Source organism: Bemisia tabaci, unplaced genomic scaffold (genome assembly GCF_918797505.1).
Source record: "Bemisia tabaci unplaced genomic scaffold, PGI_BMITA_v3".
Lineage (NCBI taxonomy): Eukaryota > Metazoa > Arthropoda > Insecta > Hemiptera > Aleyrodidae > Bemisia > Bemisia tabaci.
In genome coordinates this window covers 4,622-24,770 of record NW_027311813.1, presented here as the reverse complement: position 1 = coordinate 24,770, position 20,149 = coordinate 4,622, and the positions used below count along the sequence as shown (strand labels likewise).

At 38.2% G+C, this 20,149-nt stretch overlaps 2 protein-coding genes across 2 annotated transcripts; both read right to left on the bottom strand.

Moving 5' to 3' along the window:
* Positions 1-398: 398 nt before the first annotated feature.
* On the bottom strand, positions 399-10,720 carry LOC140225962 (maltase A3-like). The gene is made up of 10 exons (XM_072306003.1): positions 10,355-10,720; positions 9,635-9,814; positions 8,969-9,123; positions 8,450-8,575; positions 8,104-8,339; positions 7,413-7,611; positions 4,999-5,254; positions 3,315-3,513; positions 2,428-2,571; positions 399-1,458 (listed from the first exon to the last, which is right to left on the bottom strand). Exons 1-10 carry the CDS (start codon positions 10,539-10,541, stop codon positions 1,281-1,283), a joined length of 1,860 nt encoding a protein of 619 aa, XP_072162104.1. The 5' UTR covers positions 10,542-10,720; the 3' UTR covers positions 399-1,280.
* Positions 10,721-11,521: 801 nt separating this feature from the next.
* Positions 11,522-19,341, bottom strand: LOC109043317 (gonadotropin-releasing hormone II receptor). The gene is made up of 7 exons (XM_072306004.1): positions 19,051-19,341; positions 17,639-17,984; positions 16,205-16,434; positions 15,097-15,280; positions 14,275-14,465; positions 13,735-13,862; positions 11,522-12,189 (listed from the first exon to the last, which is right to left on the bottom strand). Exons 2-7 carry the CDS (start codon positions 17,925-17,927, stop codon positions 12,096-12,098), a joined length of 1,116 nt encoding a protein of 371 aa, XP_072162105.1. The 5' UTR covers positions 17,928-17,984; positions 19,051-19,341; the 3' UTR covers positions 11,522-12,095.
* Between the last annotated feature and the right edge of the window lie 808 nt (positions 19,342-20,149).

Genomic DNA, 20,149 nt, shown 5'->3' with positions numbered 1-20,149 from the left:
AATTGTAACACCGTTGGTGCTGTTATGCTGGATTGCACCCTACATTCTCCAAAACATTCCTAATTGTTCGGTTTCCTCTATGATGGTAATCTTACATCTAGAAAATGGTATTATTGTGGAAATTGATTCCGTTTAGCATGCGAATTTCATCTAGATTTTATCAAGGAAGAAGGGAGAAACCCATGCAAAATGAGAATGCATTGTGTATTCGCACACGCTTCAAAACTTGCAGCGTTGTTTTATTTCATATGTAAATCCTCCCTCTCCTTTCGCAATTATCCTGGAAATAGCGCCTAAGAAAACATATAAAGTTGGAGATGATGAATCAGATTATAACTAAAAAAAGACAAAACGTTGTGTATACGTTAGGAGTTTTCTTTAAAAAAAAAAAAAAATAATAAAATATTACTGATTTTATTGTATACAATTGCACTGTGCAGAAGACAGTCACTACTTCGATAGTTTACAGACCACAAAAAGGTGCAAAGAATCACACGATTAGACCTTCCAAGTTTCTAAAAAGTTAGAGATAAGAAACCTATACATTTTTGTGTGCGAATCTTTCATGTTCAACTAGACATAGGTCTGTAAAGCATGCTGATTATTTTTTGCTGATCGATATTTAAAAATATGCTCGTAGATTTAACCTTCCGGAACCTCTCTTCAATCACATGTAAAAGGAAACATTCGACAACATTACAGCCCTTTTTAGTCATGTTGTTTTCAGTTTTAATGCAGTTTTGAAGGATGGAATTTTCTGGTCACTTTTCTATCAACACTCTCATTACCCACAATGTATTTATATCCTGACTACCCAAAAAATGAATAAAAATGTGTACTTAATTCAATTTAACTGACTACGAAATGGTCGCGACTGACATCCTCTCAAGCATTACTGACCTTCACGTCATCATTACGCCAACAGCTGAAGTAAAAAATAACAAAATCAAAGTCTAACCCTAAAACGGGATAATTGTCAGGTACTTCGTTTGATAACAGCCATCTGGGAAATCGTGTGAATTAATTCAAATTGTTCAGCGCCCTTATTATCATTCAACAGCCATAGTGTAATTTCCAGTGGCGTCGTGGCGTGATTTGCGATAGGTCGATTAATCTGCCATTTAAACCAATGGAAAAGTATCGATTAACAGGATCACGACCATTCACGCCTCGCCATTGGTAATTTCCGTCGGGTAGTTCCTTCTTCTTTTGTTTCATCTTTTTAATTTTAATTATTATAAATCACAATAAAAATACATATAAAAGGAATGGATATTAGCCTATAGGAGTAACCTATGAGTGAAAAGGAACACAATTATTCCGATTGAAGTGGATGTCATTGTTGCGACTCCACTAGTTTTGGAATCCGAATATGCAGCAGGCGGCACTTCTTGGGCAGTGGTTAAAAGGATGGAGGCTTTTGGTCGCATGTAAAATACACCAGTTGGCACTTTGTCACTGTAAAAAAAAGAAGAATAAATTTGTTTTAGCAGATTGACACTTAGGTACATTGATGTTCATGGAAGGACCAAGCAAGCACGCGCCTATAGATTGTAAAAATAATTAATGTTAACACTATTTTCCCGCATAAAAAGTAACAAGATGTCAGCCTTAAGGGCCTTCAGGGGCCTTTTTGACCCTAGAATTGAAAGTGGTCCTTTGAAGGAAACTTTTAAGAACACCGTAGAAAATCGCATCGCAGAGATTTCCGTCCGATAAACCAGAATGGACCACTAGACAAGGTACAAATTTAAACATTCTGATACATGTTTCTTAACCAGAATTTCACGTAGAACATGATTCGCGCAACGAAAATTACTGAAACTAACTCCCAACGGAGATATTAACATTTTTATTTCACATTGGTTACGAGGAATTTGAACTGCCCGCTCACAAGAAACGCAAAGCTCTACGTGAGTCAAATCGCCCACTACAACGGTTTCAGCAAGCTTCTCAATCAAGCAATGTTCATTTCCCACCATGTGTTGTTCAAACTGTAAGTTATTTGCTATAGCTGAGCCAAAGCGTCAAGATTGAGATTGCCAGATTTTTAAATCGTAGAGACGTTCATGATAACGTTTAGCGCGCGATGTGAATCAAGTAGAGCATTGAGTTTTCATGAGCGAGTGGTTTCAATTCACGCACTATGAATCATTGAATATCTTCGGAAGGAGTTGATTTTGGTAATTTTTTTTTGTGCACATCGTGTTTTACGTGAAATTTTGGTGAAGAAACATGTACCAGAATGCTGAAATTCGTACCTTGTCCAGTGGCCCATTATCTCATTTTAAGAGCATATACATACAGCATATTCCTCGGAATAATCCTATCACCATTTTTTATAAATTTTCAAAAGTCTACGTGGCACATGATTAGCACAGATATCTGCAAGAAAAAATCGTTCAATGATAACAAAGGCACCCTTACTTCGGATCATACTGGGTATTGACACTGCCCGTGTGGACTGTTAAAGTCTCCGGTAGATCACTCATGAAAGCGGAGAGATCGACTGATGTAGTGTCACTCCCAAGATTAACGACCACCACATAGGTGTCACTTCCAGTCAAACGCCTACAAAATAAAAAAGAAGAAATCAAAAATTGAAATTTGTAAACAGTGGACTATCATATTCAACCGTGAAAATATTTGACTCATATGTCAGGCTTTCTTTAATGTGGGACCGTATCAAAAGTCGGCTTTCAATGGAATCATTTCTTTTCTCAACGTGACGAAGATCTGGAGTTAATGGGTATGTTGTACCTCGTCTATGCAAGCACAAAAGTAAAATTGGACGTATTTCTATCAAACAGAACTATGTGCATTATGACGTGAGCCCTGTAATGCACTTATTCTTATGGGTCTCAGGGCTCATATCTCAATGCACATAGTTCCGTTTGATAGAACTACGTCCAATTGAGACTCCTTCTCCGCAGCACGGAGACCATGCGAGTTCAAAGTTCCCTCCAAATGTAAGGAAATCAGCTTCAACTGAACCATAGCCATGGCAAAAGTTTCCGTCCAGAACTTTGGTGGGCCCGATTTATTTCCATGAAAATTGAACGGCTATTTTATGAAAAATTTATATTCGAGGAGAGCAAAGACAAGAGTTGTTCCCTCAAAATAATTATTTAAAAAAACAACGAAGAACGTGGTGGAGCAGTGCCTCAAAACGCGTTGAAATTCCATTGAAATATGCACCCGGAACCTAATAGGTTTCTTTCCGGGTAAATTTTGCTGGTGCTGCCATCATTACACAGATGCATTATTCGATTGGCACCGATCTCACGAAAAATGTTTGATTGTCTACCACTCACCTAGTAAAGGCGAAGACCCATTTGGCAAGCACGTAGGTCTCCACATCCCCGTACAGCATCGTGTCTGTCTTTCGAACATCCATAAGTCTCTTATATACCTTGTAATGACTTTTTTCGTTACTTTGCATCTGTTCCTTCAGATTTAAACGCCAGAAGTTGGAATTCACCGGTAGCCAAGTTTTCATGCTCGTCGAAAAACCTAAAAAATCATAAAACTGAGCTCAAAGTGGAGCTTACCAATCGGTTGAACAGCTTATGGATGACCAAAATGGGCAAATTTGACCCAAGTTGCATTATTTCTCTGGGCTGAAAATTTACCAGTGGAGGAGGTAAACAAAAATTAAACATGACGAAACATGTTTTCTCATAAATATTTTCTGTACAACAAAGTGGAAACATCAGAAATTTCAATATTCAACTCAAAAGTAAAAAATTAGCGTCCTAACTGCGGAAGAACTGTCCTAACTTTTCTCGGAAAAAATATTTAATCGGGAGAAACGAAGCAACTTTGGGATGCTCATAACGGAGTCGCAACACAACATGGGCCTTTTGAGATCTATTGATCGATGCCGCGATTATTCTAACGCGAGTTCGAACAATCGCGTCGAACACAATACGGCCGGCGTTAAACGTATATTAGCACCTGCAAGACTTTAGAAATACTTCGCGCATTGCGCCAAACAGTGCGGTTGGCGTCAAGCCCATATAAGCGCCTACAAGACTGCATGAATACTTCTCGCATTGCACCCAACGCAGTGCAGAGAGTGCAGACGGTCAATTGGCATGAAACGCATATTAGCGTCTACAAGACTGTGGGCATGCTGTAGGACTGCATTTTTGACTTTATGCTCCAGTTTTTACCATAATTATGGGAAAAATATATATCCACATTGTAACGATTCACGAACTCTGATGATATTTAATTTTTGGGGGGTTACATTATAAGAAAGTAAAACAAACAAAAATATTGCCTCGGAATTTTCGATAGTATTATTTGAGGTCATTTAGGTAAATTTGCGGAAAATTTACAGAAAAACGGAGTGCAGCCCTTTAAAAACATTTATTAAAAATAAAGCATGAATGCGGTGACTAACGTTGCAATCAGAGATAAATATACGCTTTCTTTCGGGTGCACCCGCCGGGTTTTGCATTCATCCATCTCTTAAAAAACTTGAACATTTTTCAGTGTTTTTCTGTAGTTTTAGTCAGTGGTTGGCGGCCGCGTGGCTTCAGCAGGCCCCCAGTTCACTTTTTAAATGTTTACAATACCTCTTTGGGCCATTCGTGCTGCGAGGGCTAGGTATCCATCGAAGAGAGACATGCCCGTAAGTGAGGAGGGAATGAACAGTCTTCCGCGATGTAGTTATCTACCACAAACTATCAAGGTCGCCGTATTAATGCCTCCTCGTTGAATATTGATTATTCGCGCAAATATGTGAGTTTTTGGTACCAGAAAAATTCGCGCAATCCTACACTGGGAAAAAAACACATTGGATCTAGAGTCCGGACTCTTAAAAACATCGACAAGGAAAAGTACCCTTGAGTTGAGTACCTTTGAGTTGAGTACCCCAATGAGTTTTTTTTTCCAGTGTATGCATCTCCAAAAAGGGAAAAAGGGAGCATATGCGTAATCCTATCGCAGGCATTCGTCACTGCTCATGACCGAGGTTTTCTAACGTCTAACCTGCGTTCAAGGAGGTGTCCCACTGGAAGGGTGTTCTCTCGGGGTCCCTGGTGACGCGATTGAACCAATCCTTGTCGAACTGGCAGGCCTGTGGGTCGACACCCTCGTCGAATCTGATAGCTGCGTCGTCCATTCCGATTTCATCCCCGTAGTACGTGTTCCCGGTCCCGGGGAGTAAGAGCGCTATCATGTTCATGCCGTCTACGAGATCCGTACCGTATCTTGCCGCTATCCGATGGTTGTCGTGGTTCCCTATCTGATCACAAGAATTTTAGATGAATCAACAAGCAAAAAAAAATAAGAAAAAGAAAAAGGGAAAGAAGGAGAGGGTGAGAGGGGAAAGGGAGGATGGGAGGGAGATGGAGAAGGGAAGAGGGGGGAGATAGGGAGATAGGAAGAGAGGGAGAGAGAGAGGGGGAGAGGAGAGGGGGAGAGAGAGAGAGGGAGAAAGGATTGAAGAGTGAGGTCAGAGGGAAAGTCTGACTAAAGGGAAAAAACGCCTTCAATGGGCCTGTTGCAAACTTTTGCTAGAGCAAAAATAAGAGTTGTTTCTTGTAGATAATGCCTCAAAAATCACGATGAGCGCATCGGCAAACTCTGAAATGCACTCATAACTTCACAATCTGCGTAAGAAATTTGCGTTTTTTTAAGCTTCCCGCTTCAAAAACGATACTACGGCGTAGGTGAACATTTTGTTAGAGGAGTCACTCCATCGTCGGCGATATTCATCATGGCCGACGCTTGCACGCAGTTCCGCGCGTAATTCAAGGAGAGTTCAAGGTCAATCCATTCGGGAGTGGAAAATATGAACGTTAACACACCGATTGTTATCTGGTCTAATCCAGTTCAGGTGTTATCTCGTCCCATCAAACGTGTTTTGGCGGATTGGCGTCGGCTATGATGAGTATTGCCGACGATGGAACGACTCCTCTTACAAAATGTTCACCTGTGCCGTAGTATCGTTTTTGAAGCGGGAAGCTCAAAAAACCGCAAATTTATTACGCAGATTGTGAAGTTATGAGTGCATTTCAGAGTTTGCCGATGCGCTCATCGTGATTTTTGAGGCATTATCTATAAGAAACAACTCTTAGTTTTGCTCTAGCAAAAGTTTGCAACAGGCCCATTGAGAATGCTACTGCGCAACACACGAAAGCTTGAATAATTGTATCATTCCATTATCTATTATTTACGATTATCTAATGGATCTAGTTAGAATCCAGAGAGAGAGGGGGGAGGAAGAGAAAAAGAGAGGAATAAAATCATATGACTAGGTTACTTTTAGAGCGTCCTTAGGATACTTACGACCTAAATTAAGTTCTTTCTGAGAGAAAACACAGGGTCTATTCAACCTTTGATAGAATTATCGGCTTTTGCGATGCTCATGGGTTTGTAATTCGATTTACGTGGTTTTTTCTATTTTTCGAGCCTCTATCAGCTCAGTGGCGATTTTTTAAGTTGGCAACAAAATTTTTGCTTCATTTAAATTCATTAGAAACCTCGATTTCAGGTGAGGCAAGCTGCCTCAATAAGATTTGTTGGGGGGGGGGGGGGCGGAGGTTGAAATGATGAAGGAATTCTTTAAGGTCGAATCCTCATTCAACTACCAAGTTCCTGGCCACACGTTCAACCTAGAATAGCGGAGATCAAAGCCTAGCCCAATGGAGGATTAGAATATAACATCATTATAAAACCACCACTTCTTATTTTTTGGGCAAAAATTCTCGAGTGGATTCGCCTTCTGTGACTTTAACCAATACAGGAAATCATCAAACATTGGCAATCACAACTTCAAGAGGTTTGTGTCGTGGGGCTTGTTTATCTCATCTGTGAAGAGCATGGATTAAAATATTCATACTGAAGGTTCCTTAAATCCCACGCAACTTAGTTATATTGTCTCTGCCCTTTAAATCTTAAAACGTGATTTGTAATACTTGATTTATGGTTGCGGAAATAAATCTGCTTTCAAATTGCATTACCACTTTCCGATAACATGAAGACATTTAAGTGCTCATTGTATCTGATATTGAAACTGTACATTAGATCTTAAAAATTCGACCTTCTAGGTGATGCTCCTTCATGATGCATTTTGCCTTAATGATCAAACGTGTTTTTTACACACAGGAACAATTATTTTTAATCACTTCCATTGAGCGCTAGAAGAGGTATAGAAGAAAAGATGTGACATGTCTATGAAATAGAGGGTGACTAAACTTTCTTCAGAGAGAGAAAATTCTACATGTGAGAAAAATTATACATCGTAAAAGTTAATGTCTACGCATATCAGAGAGCAAGAAAAATCAAAATTGGACTCCTTTCATGCCCATATTGCGGTTAAGCGCCGATATAAAAATGTACTAATAAACATTTATAAAACTATTTGGAAACTAAGATTTGATACTCATTGATTATCTTACCACCCAGTTAGCCGAGTGTCCTGCTGGCATGCCCTGCATCCAGCCTTGGATAGCTCTCTGATAATCTTTTGCGGGCGACCGTCCATTGACATGCGTGATGAAAAAGAAATTAAAAGGCATGTGAGCGCCAGGCTTTCCGTTGTACTGGTAAAAACCCAGTGTCTTATCCAGCGTTGTATAAGCCTCAGTCATCATTACTCTGCAATTAAAACATTTGGATTTGTTCCGATAGTTGGTATCCAAAACTAGTGGTCTCGCGCAAGAATCTTGGTATCGAAATTCACACAATTTTTTTTTCCGGAAGCTTTAACAACAGTCTTATAACTAGGGGTGAAAGTCTCTGTACCTCTAAAAATATTTGTTTACTTTGTGTGAAAAATTTTAAACAACATGTAAATTTCTAAAAATCAACCTTAAAAAAATGTGTTTTTATGAATGTTTAAGGGGCTTCAAAAGTTAACAATAAATTACATTTAAGTGAAAAGGGTGTCAAAATGCTCTTTAGAGATTTTTTGACGCTTACAAACATTTTAAAAATTAAACATGTTTTCTTGCATATTTTTTTAAATGAATTTCACTTTAAAAAAATCCTAGAGGTCCCCTGAAACATAATATCCATACTTGCAATAGTCATTAATGTTTCTGTAGAAATATTTAAAATTTTCTAACGGCACGATTCGTTTGACCTTACCTGGTTCGGCCGTCTTTTTTACTGTAAGAGTCGAAAATCTCTCTGAATCTCGTGACCATCTCGTATGTGGCTGGTTGATCCATCGTCCTTGATCGATTGTAGTTCAAGAAAAAGTTGGGGTCCAGATCAGGCGCTAGAAGCTCTTGATCTCTCCATAGCGGATCCTCAAACATGAAGTTGATGGCGTCTAAACGCAGCCCATCTACACCGCGGTCCAGCCAAAACCTGACAACATCCTGCGAGGATGAAGAGCAGTATTCATTTAAGTGGTTTGAAAATGGTTATTTTAGGATTTTTGCCACGACTTTCAATTAAGATACTATAAATAGAAAGCTAGGTCACTTACCATCATCTCTTGAACAAGTTCTTTACATTCATAATTTAAGTCTGGTTGTTTCTGGTGGAACTGGTGTAAGAAGTATTGTTGTCTTTCGTCGTTCCATTTCCACATGGAGCCTCCGAACTCGCTTATCTGTATGAACAGAGCAAAAAAGTCTTGTACTCGCTATTATTTTTTTATTTTTATTTTTTCAATGGAGTTTTTCATGATAATATTAAAACGATATTGATTCTAAAAATGTTCTCTTTAAAATATGAGGTTATTGTTTTACCTGATGCAAAGCACAGATTAGCATAGATTTTTATAATGGACGATCAAAAGTTTAAAGTTAGAATATTTAACCTTCAGATCGCCGATACGCATTCTATGAGTCCATCTTAGTAGGGCAATATTCAAACTCCAGCATTGCATACTTCCTCATAAGCTGGCGAACATAAACTGGTGAATATTTAACACCGCTAACCTCAACTAATGGTCAGGGTGATGAGGAATTTATAATATTCAGTAAATTATTTGAATAATCACCCAATTAGTTGGTGGTTTTCTCTGACCATTGACCATTTTGGCGTCCTTCCAAACGTAGTAGTTTGTGTACGGATCGACTTTTTTGATAGACCACTGAAACCATGGATGTTCATCACTTGTATGATTCGGGACAAAATCCAGCAGAAGCCGTATTCCTGGAAATTCCAAATTTTGTCAGTAAGGTCCTGGCACATTCCTACTACCGGCAAACAAATAGAATTGTCTTTTTAAGGTATAACACAAATTCTTCTGGAAATCAGAGACGTTTAAACAATAGTTATCCATGAATACTATAGAAGAGAAGTGTGTTGTAAAATTTCTTAAAAAAAAAGAAAATAATTCAACGTGGTGACTTTTTCCCCTAAAAAACGGCAGATATATCTCAGGACGAAGTTTACACTGATATAACTTTATTTCGATAATCGCATAAAATATAAAAATAAGGTATGAACAACAAAATTCCATCCATCCATCTAAACGCTTAAAAGAAAAACGGAATAAGGAACGCATGGAGGAATGACGTCTTCCCAAAAATATTTAAAAATTAGAGGTTTATAATTTTTCCGTATTTTTTCTCGTCAGCAGAAATTAATCAGTTTTTGGTGAGAGGATATCTGAATAATTTTCAGTATAGATATGAGAAATAAAACTTTCAAAAAAGTTAACCTGCTTTATGAAGAGCGTCTCTCAAGTACTCCAGATCTTCTAAAGTCCCAAAAAGGGGGTCGATACGTGTGTAGTTGGAAATGTCATATCCCAGATCCAAGCCAGGAGAATCGAATATAGGGTTGAACCATATCGCTGACACGCCTAGATCTTTTAAATACCATACTTTTTCCGCTATACCTAAAAAAATTGATTCTCATTGAAAAAAAAATCTATTGGATGAACTGATGAGAATTTACCGCATATTACAAATAAAATTATTTTTATCATGCTAAAAAGAAATAAACAGACTCTCGCTGTATTGGTTACAATGGAAAATAGTATAAAATGTTTAATTTTAGTTATCGGACCACCAGTTTTAGGTTCTACCTCATTGTTCCCGATTAGTGTTCAAATTGTCTTTCTTCAAAAAAAGAATGAGTACGTATGAAAAATAATGTTAGTGGCTACTATAATCTGATTATATATAGAACTCCCAGAAAATTAAGTAGCCAATAATATATATTTGTCCCTTTTTACATGTGCATTGGTAGGTTTTTTTCCCCATTTAAATCTTGCACCTGGTTTTATGAACCAGCCGCATGATAATCTCTCTCTGCCATCTTGTATAGTGTGTTTGATTTTCTGAGGATCATACCAAAACGGGAATCTAGCTGCTAACATATTCTTTTAGCTGCGAAATTTGAAGTTCTAATCGTGAAAGAATATTTGATTCCTTACCTCGCAGATCTCCAACACCATCGCCGTTACTGTCTTTGAAGGACCTAGGGTAAATTTGGTAAAAAACCCCTCGTTGCCACCAATCAAGAGGTTTTTGCTCCAAAACAGCCGATTCTGCGTGAAATTCGGTCACTAGACCGATAATCATTAAAGCTGCCGTAAATTTGCACATTATCTCTAACAGCATCACGACAAAGCTCTTGCAACTCACCCTACTCTTATTTTTGACGAAATTTACCTGAATATTATGTACGGTACAAGTACATTAAAACGAATGATAACGACGCCCAAACCGTACCAGCATGCCTGCCGGTCTTTTAAACCATAGGGATTGCCCGCAACAATTATGGAGCGGACTTGACTGTAGAATGCAAAAGTTTCTATAGACACTTGAGTTTATCTCAGAAATATAAAAATATGCTTGTTTATGAGTAAAATATTTTTTTGTTATGGAGTAATCTGTTGCTCTTGTATGATCCCTAGTTTGCTTGTTTCTCAGTTTTTAAAATGAAACATCTGTTTTATTGAGTGGATACTCAGGAATTATGAGATCATAACTTGCAATTCGCCTTGCTTTCATTGTTCGTTCAGGAAGGCTTACAACGCTTGCAAGCTTTGCTATAAAGGGACAAATCGAGAGAAGAAGTACGTATACGCTTAGAAAGCGCTATATATTCTATCAACTAACTTTTATATATAAAACCCACGTTTCTCTTTCGAAGTGACAGTGTAGTTCTTGCATGCATTTTAAAATATTAATCACAAGTTCATAGTCATGCAGCTATTCTCTTTTCAACTTGGTCGGGACAAGGAAGTTTTCGTGGAAGATACACAGAAACACATCGTGTGAAAGTCTGGGACATTCGAGGGGTCAGCTTATTGGGGAGAGGGGAGAGCAATCCTTTCAATTAGATTATCTAATAAATTTCACGTAACTTTTACCAAAAATGAAATGGAAGACAATTTCTAGAATGAAAGAAATATTCTGTACCAAATGATTTGAATAAGAAGCAGTGGATTTAAAATTGAGCTCACTATTTTTATAAAATTAACTAATTACTTTAATTTATTTATTTTTTTTCAATTGATTGTATACAAAATTAACTCATATTTTATACTCTCGAACCTTTGATTAAAAACAAATTACAAGAGAAAAACCCCAGAAGGAGGCAGGTCTCGCGTAATCTTATAAGAGGATACATTGTATAGGTCTAAAAATGTTACAGAAAAAAGATCAATACTCCTAAAACATAAGCTTGATGGTTTAGCCTGTATTGAAATTGCTTTTGATGTAAGTTCTGGGACAAATGAGGGAACGAATTAATGAAAATCAAATCATCGTGTAATAAATAATCGCAACATTTTATTTACATATTCACATATACTTTATAACTTTTTTTTGTCACTTCCATAAGAGTTTTTCTCAAATCGTCACCAATTTCTGCTTTGAAACATTTTCTTCGAGGTCTTGATGATTCTAAACATATTCTATCTGTATTTCTAAAAGGAGCTTTTTTTACAAATCTCTGCCTCAATTTTTCATAAAGAAAGAGAGAGAAATTGTACCGCGCATATTCCCAAAATCCAAGGTAAAGAACAACCCTGCTAGAGTTGTGAGAAAACGTTTTGCCCAGAGAAAGAACAGTTGTCCAGGGTGGATTTCTATTAGTAGTGATAAATCTTCGCTCAGATGAAGCGAGTAAAACTTTTCCAATAAAAAGACCCTCTTTGTGCGGGGGAGCTAACTGACCTCGTCAGACATCAGTGCTTTGTGTTGATCCGGCGGCATTGAACTGCTTTCGGGCAATTTTGTTTGATTGCAGCTGGTCCACGATCTGATATCATTGAACAAAGAAAAAAAAGCTAATATTATGACTCATTTCAAGGTAGAAAAAATGACGGATCGAAAGCAGACATTTTGCAAATAGACATGATCAGATATTTCGAATATGTACAACATAAATGAAGACATAAAGATTCAAGCTTTCATACGGGAGGAGTAAATTATTCGCTATTTTATTTGGCGACTCATAACCAAGAATATTTGAAATATCCATATGAGCATTTAAGGTTTGCGTAAATTTACCAATTTTTGTCGGGGAATCTATAACTCGCGTCGCCAAACTCTGCCCTGCAGAGAGAAACGCACAGTACATTGGGAGAAAATAATTGTTCATCATAAGTCGTTTTTTTTTTAAAGAAAATTATATTTTTTCTCATCCGAAGAATAACAGAATGCCATAAAGGACTAATATCGGAATATCAATGGATGAAAAACGGTATGGAAATTAAAAAAATTCTTAAGATACCATATAAATTGGTAAATCTTTTGGTAGATTTTCTCTACTTAGACTGAATTCTTCATGGGTACTGTACTTTTTGTTTTCTTTTGAATAGAAAATCATGTTATAAGGAGTTCGAGCGACTACGGAACGTCTGTGAGTGTTGAGCAAGAGCAACTAGAAAGACCTTTCCAGCCAAACATTTATAAATGCGAAAAATGAACATCTCAGTTGTTACATTTCAAAACCTCCCATCCTGTTTTTTTTTTTTTTTTCAAGGGCAAGCTGATTAAAATTTTATCTTAATATTCTATGTGATTTCTTTAAAGAGAATTTTACGGATGTGAAGTTTGGCAGCTGAAGAAACGGACACAGAATATGCTAAGAGCAACGGAGATGGATTTCTGGAGAAGGTCGGCAGGAATTTCTAGGAGAGATCGGGTCCGTAATGATAGAGTGCGTCAGATAATGGAAGTCGAAAATGACATCGTGTTCGACGTCATGACCAAACAACTTGTTTGGTATGGTCATGTCAATAGGATGACGGAAGAGAGGCTGCCAAAAAAGATGCTTGATTGGGTTCCTCCTGGGAGGAGGCGTAGGGGACGCCCAGTGAGAGGTTGGCGACAGGGGGTGTTAAGTGAGATGAGGGAGTGTCAACTCCCTGATAACCTGTGGGAAGACCGAGCTTTGTGGCGATTAGGTGTCGCAAAGCGCCAAAGAGCGCTATAACAGCGACTCGTATGTATGTATTTCTTTAAAGAGTAAGTGAAAAAGTCCTAGAAAAAAATCACTAAGAACTGCTGGTTAGTTTGTCTACAAAACGATAAAACACTAGTGGAAACTTGCAACGTCGCAATCTGAGGTCCGCAATTAGGAGCCCATTTTTTCAGTTTTTTTCGTTCATATGACTAACAGAAAAACCAAATGCTTTCCTTTTCCTCAACCAGTAATGAATGTAAATGCCTTGAAAATCTGTATGGAATACAAAGCGAAAAAGTAATTATGTTTATGATGTTGGAGAGTTGGGCTTATGTAGAGTGGACAAGTGAACATCGTTTTCCTTTTCCTTTTGAAACACGATTTACTGATAGTTACCTGCCACTGCTGTTGAACTGGTTTTTAAATTCTGGTTTTCGAAGTCGAGTGAGGCCGTAAATGAAAGGGTTCACCAGGCTGATTGGCATGCCAAAAAAGAATATCCATGATTTTAGTCTTTCGCCTATCTGTAATGAATTTTTGAAACGTAAGTATTTTTTTATACAAGTATCACAATTCATGAGAATGAGAAGAACATATGCCCAAAAATATAGTTTTCCGACGCGGCTGTAAAGAAAGCTTCAACATATTGAAATGACAGCCTTAAAATTGTATCACTAAATTCCTTTTTCTTCCTGTCTCTCATTTTTCGCCCTCTTAAGCGGACAAAATTTTTGAAAAAGAGGGTAAAAAGTGGAAAAAGTTCCACTTGTTTTATCACATTTTCTTATATTCTGCTAAATTTGATGCGGTTTAAACCTACATGATATTGATGTCAATAATAATCAATTTAGAAAATGTTTAGAATGAGTTGAATTTAATATCTATACAACTTTTCTACTCCATTTATATTCGAATAATATAAAAATGACCAATCACCTGGCTGTCGGGTCTGAGGAAAAGCAGTATAATCATCATGGTGTAGTAAGGCGTCCAGAAAATTATGAAGACTAGAATAATAACCGTGGCCATCCAAAATGATTTCATCTTCGCTCGCTCCAAGAACTGCCTCCTATTCTCGTTTCCTACGACTAGGTCCCCATTAGGCACGGTGATATTTCTGCTACTCCCTAGAATTTAAAACTTTCATGAAAACTGAAGAACACAACATTTTTGAGATAGGTAATATAATATGTATATACAACTAAGATACGTATAAGTATGGTCTGGAAAGAGTCCCACAATTTTTTGTATAGGCAACTGTCGTATACGTTAAAAATTTTACATGTCAGTGATTGTAGGCGTTTTTTGTGCGTCATTTTGTCGTCAAATTTGGTAAAAAAAAACAAGTATTTTTGCGTTCTTTTTAGGAGATAATCTTTTATATTTCTTTTCAAGATTACCTCTAAATACTTTTGGCGACATTTAAATGCACAAACATACGTTTCGCGTGTTTTTTGTCGGTTGGATTGTTCTCCTCAGATTGATTTGAATTCAGACACAAGTTACTTCATGAGAAAATAAAATGATTTTTTTTTACAATTGTTCAAAAATGAGAAACTTCACACAATAATTACTTAAGTTCCTCCAGAAAAATGGATTTTCTGTCATTCATTGAGAATCACGAACAAAAGCTTTAAGAGGGTTACAGCTAGTTTTTAAAGTGTATTAGGAAACATGATGTTAAACATATCTACGTCTGGCTGAAGCAGACATATTATAAATCAGATTTTATAACGATCAAATATATTTGCGGCTTACTTGCAATAATCATGATTGTATTGGTGTATGAGTTGACAAGAAGAGCCAATGGGAGGACGAACATAGTGAATATATTAAACACAGGATACACAAGTTCTTGCCATGGCTCTTGGTAAAATCCATGAGTAACGCACTGGTAAAATTCTTCATTAAACGGCCCTTTTGTTACCCGGAAAATGAAAATCTGGAACGAGATATTCATAGTTGTTATAGAATACTTGGCATACTAGGAATGAAACTAACCATAAATTTCAACACCAATCTATTGGCAGCGGCGATTCTTGAAAGTTGACAACACTGTTACCTCCATTTAAATATTTGCAAAACAATCGATTCTTGGTGAGGCACCTTGCCTCACCTAATATCGATATTTTTAATGAATTTAAATGGAGAAAAAAGAGTGTTAACAACTTACAAAATTCCTACTGTTTATTAGAATGATCGCCTTTAAAAAAAATTCTTCGGTAAAGATTATTATTAGACTTTAAATCTAAGATGTACTGCATCTATAAGAATATATACTATGATCAAAATATAATAATTTTTTTAGCATAGCTAAAACATGAAGCTTTCATGAGAATACAATGTGGAATAAAAAAAATGCCAAAACACGCATTCTTCATTCGGGTTATAATTTATAATGAACTTTTATGCATTTTGGGAATATATCCCATTTTCAGCAAGATTTACACATACACTACCAAATTAGAACAAATAAATATCGCAATGTATAGTGATGTAAACATATAAAAAAAATGGTCAGTAGCAATGAAAAACCATCATAGTTATTAAACTATCAAAGTGGAGCAATGCATCCACAAGAGAAATCACGAAGCATGTAAATAGAGCTTAAGAGAAAATCTTAAAAAGGCTGAAGCTAAATTATAACATAAACAACGCGTGTTTTGGCATATATCTTTCACTTCATTGGTAACAAAACGCAAGATGCGTTTGTCTACTTAGAATATTAGCTTTACATATACCCTCGAGAGAAGTTAGCGGTTCTGGTTCCAACCTTACCAAAAAAACTTACTTCGAACAAGCGAGTACTTCAAAGTTAAAGATACCTATTCTTGTACGAAAGTTAACGGCCTTGCTTGGAACTAACCTGAGGCAGGCTAAGAATAGTGCTCAGAATCCAAATGCCACATATAGCTCGAGATGTAGTGTTTTTTGAGATTGATCTAATTGGATATCGGACAGCCATGAACCTGTCGATTCCGATGTGAACCAATATGAACGTTGACAGGTGCAAACTTAGCATTTGACCGAACTTGAAAAACTTGCAAAGTGCGTTCCCCACCTTCCACTGGACGCTCAGTCCCCATATTGAGTCCCCTGTTAGCAATAAAAAAGCAAATTTTACAAAATTTAAATTCAAGGGATGTTCCTGAGACGAAATGTCACGAAAAAAGCAATGGCGCCACTCTCATACTTTTTGTTTCATATTTTTGAAAATATAAGCTTCAAAGTTTCCAGATTTTTCCCGACTTATTGTTAGCTCGGTCCACTTTGCGCCGGTCGTCTCCACCGATTCGGTGACTTGATGATCAACATGCATGGCACCGCGCATTGCGCTTGAAGTATTGAGCTTTACCTGGACGTATTTCTGCAAAACGAAACTGTAGACGAGTGGGAAAGATGAGATGTGCTCTGGAAAGCTCCATAAGAAATGTAAAAGTGGGGTTGGTTCCCTTTGAAGAAATGGAAAGGCAAGATTTTACATTCTGCTCAACGGAACATGTGCCAACTAAACGCGGCACTCATGAGCCATGGGTATGTGACAAGAGCGTTGTCAACAGGGCTCATGAGTTAATGATTCACCCGGCGACCGCGGCGCCGGCCTCGTTACCGATGACGTCACTGGCGCTTTATAATTCCCATTCATTCTCACGGCCCTCGACTAATGAGCACACCCCTTCTTTCCCACTCTTCTCTGATTCTGTTTGGCAGAAATACGCACTGAAAAAACCCAATTACGGACTTCATAGACATACCGTCCTTTCCGGGCTCAGAGGCCGAAAGTTCCTGGTGCTGGAGCCGTAGCTTCGGTTGCTCCGGGTGCTACCGGAAATTTCGGCCTCTAAGCCCGGAACGCGGATGGTATGTCTTTACACGGAGAAAAAAAACTCGTGCGTGGGACCAGAAGTTTAGGTCATATGGATCTCTGAAGTTTTCGGATTGAGCATCTGAACGCTTTAGGTCTAGCTGTCGAGGTTCGGATCACACATCTGAAACTTCAGTTCTTACATCTGAAGTACTTCAGATGTGAGACCCGAAGTTTTTCGGATGTGAGAACCGAAGTTTTTCGGATGTGAAAACCGAAGTACTTCAGATGTAAGAACTGAAGTATCAGATGTGTGATCCGAACCTCGACAGCTAGACCTAAAGCGTTCAGATGCTCAATCCGAAAACTTCAGAGATCCATATGACCTAAACTTCGGGTCCCACGCACGAGTTTTTTTTTCTCCGTGTATAGCCCGTAAGTATGAATTCCACGGCTGGAGTTTTTTTTTGCATTCATCTGTGAAGAGGTACCTACCTGTCAAGCAGAAGATAGTGACGAGGAGGTCGGCGATGGAGAGGTGGAACTGGAGGAAGGCCATGGACTTGGACTTGGGCTTGAATCGTGAGAACTTGAGGGCGATGAGGACGTAGACGTTGGAGGTGTAGGAGACGAGGGCCATGGCCAGGAGGATGACCGATCGGATGAGCCGTTCCTCGGTGAGGGTGGGCGCCGGCGCCGAGCAGGGCTCCCGTCCTCCGTCGTCGGCCATCGATGGAGATCCCGCCGCCTCCGCGCAGAGACTCGCGTTCATCGCCACCATCATCGCGCTTCGGGCTTCGTCATTCGCTGCAGCATCTTCACCCGCTTCAAATTGACACGCCTGAGAGGAAAAACTGACTTAGAATGGTATTTCTCAATTAAAAAGTTACAGTGAAGGCTCCAGGTCAATGGACGGACCTGAGAGAAAAAAAAGCAGGCTCAAGTTTTTTTTAAAGGTGGAGTTGCGATGAAGTTTCAATGGAGATGTTGCAAGTGAGAGGAATTTGCGATTTGACTGTTGATTCCTACCTAAAAGTTCGCGAGGAAACACGATGGTGCCACTCGTTTTCTTTGAAATCAACTCCCAAGCTCAAAAAAAGCTCTCAAAGTGAGGCCAAAATGGAGGGGATATCCCACGCTATCCTGAGAGTCCACCTCTACATCAAGACAAACTCTCCATGCAAAGATAGGGAGCAAATACATTGACAGGGCTGCCACTTTATTTGGGACTCTTGAACTGAAAACACGGCATCACTGCTAATGTGTTTGCTACCTATCTTTGCATGGAGAGTTTGTCTTGATGTAGGGGTAGACTCTCAGGATAGCGTGGAATATTCCCTCCATTTTGGCCTCAACTTGAGAACTTTTTTGAGATTGGGAGTTCATTTCAGAGAAAGCCAGTGGCACCATCGTGTTTCTTACGAACTTTTACATAAGAATCAACAATCAAATCGCAAATTCTTTACACATGCAACATTTACATTGAAAAGTTGCAGTGAAGTCTCAGGTCAATGGACAGACTTGCGAGAGAAAAAAAAAGCAGACTCAAGTTTTTTTTTAAAGGTGAAGTTGCGATGAAGTTCCAATTAGACTTCATGACTGAGAGAAAGGCATGTTAGGGTAGTGTCGTTCAATGGTATATGGACCGCGTTAAGCAGAAAGGAACCAAGCCACATCAGCTATTGTCAAAATTTGAAAGGGCATTTAACTTTTTACATGAAAACGGTTGTGCGGATTCTTTTGCAAATTTTAATGAGAAGTAAAGCTCTACATGAATCGGTCATTTAATTGTTAAATTGGTTGGTCCAATTGTTTTGGTATTTACAAACTCTACTCAAAACACTCAAGCATGATAACAATTTCAATGATTCAAATGCTCCTGAGCCCTTGTGAAATCTGGGAATTACCTGTCGCAGTCTGGACGATATGACGCGCTACATTCTCTCCGTTCGTTTTACCCGTCGTTTCATTTGCTTGGATTAGATTTTTTTCGGACGAAAATAAATAAAAAGCTCAGCAAGCTATGATCATACACCAGAATTTGGTAATCACTATTCTTGGTGTGTAAAGTCCAATGTGGGTCAGTTTAGCTACTGCTCTCGTCGAAATTCCAACGAACAGAAGATATTCGAGGCCTTCAATTGTTAATTTTTTTTTGTTATTTGTTGGAACGGTGTCTGCTGGTTGAGTTTGATTAGCGTTTTTCCTCCTCCAAAAACTTGCTGAAACAGTAGAATAAGATAATTTTGAAAATCTCAGAGAGCTTGATTACAAGTTCAAAAAATATGTTCAAATGATAAAAACATAAAAGTGCACCTAAAATGTATTTTTTGCTGATTGTAGGGAAAACTGATGAACATCTAGATACAGCTCGAACAAAAAAAAAATATTTGAGGAGTTAAAGAGCTTATGGTAATGTGGTACATGGCTTTCCCCAGAGTATTTGAAAAGGGGAATGGGAAAGTAGGTAAAAGAGTAATTGGACGTATTTCTGCTAACAGGAACTATGTGCATTATGGCGTGAGCTCTTTCATGCATATATTATTATCGGTCTCAGGGCTCATGTAATAATGCACTTAGTTCCCTTTGGCAGAAATACGTCCAATAATTGCTACTCGTGCTCGCGATCAAAAACGTACCTGAAGTCGGAATTTGTGTTTTAAGCTATCCATACGCTCTGCTGTTTTCCGCTAAGACAGTATATCCCACAGTAAAATCTTAAATAAGATTATAATTCAGTCGTAAAAAAGTCATTAAATAATCAAATGATCAGACGGCACGGCCAGTGTGTCAGCTCAAAACCCTTTCAAAATACTTCGCATATCTTTTTTTTTACATACAACAAAGGTAGAGGAGGTAACTGTTATATAACATCAAGAGAGCTAATACATCAGTCATTCGAGTTTAAAAGATGCCAATTTTCTTACGAAATAATTAACCTCGGACGACGTTCGTCAATAGGTCGCGGAGTATTACATATGGGCTTATTATGCTAAAAGGTACTAT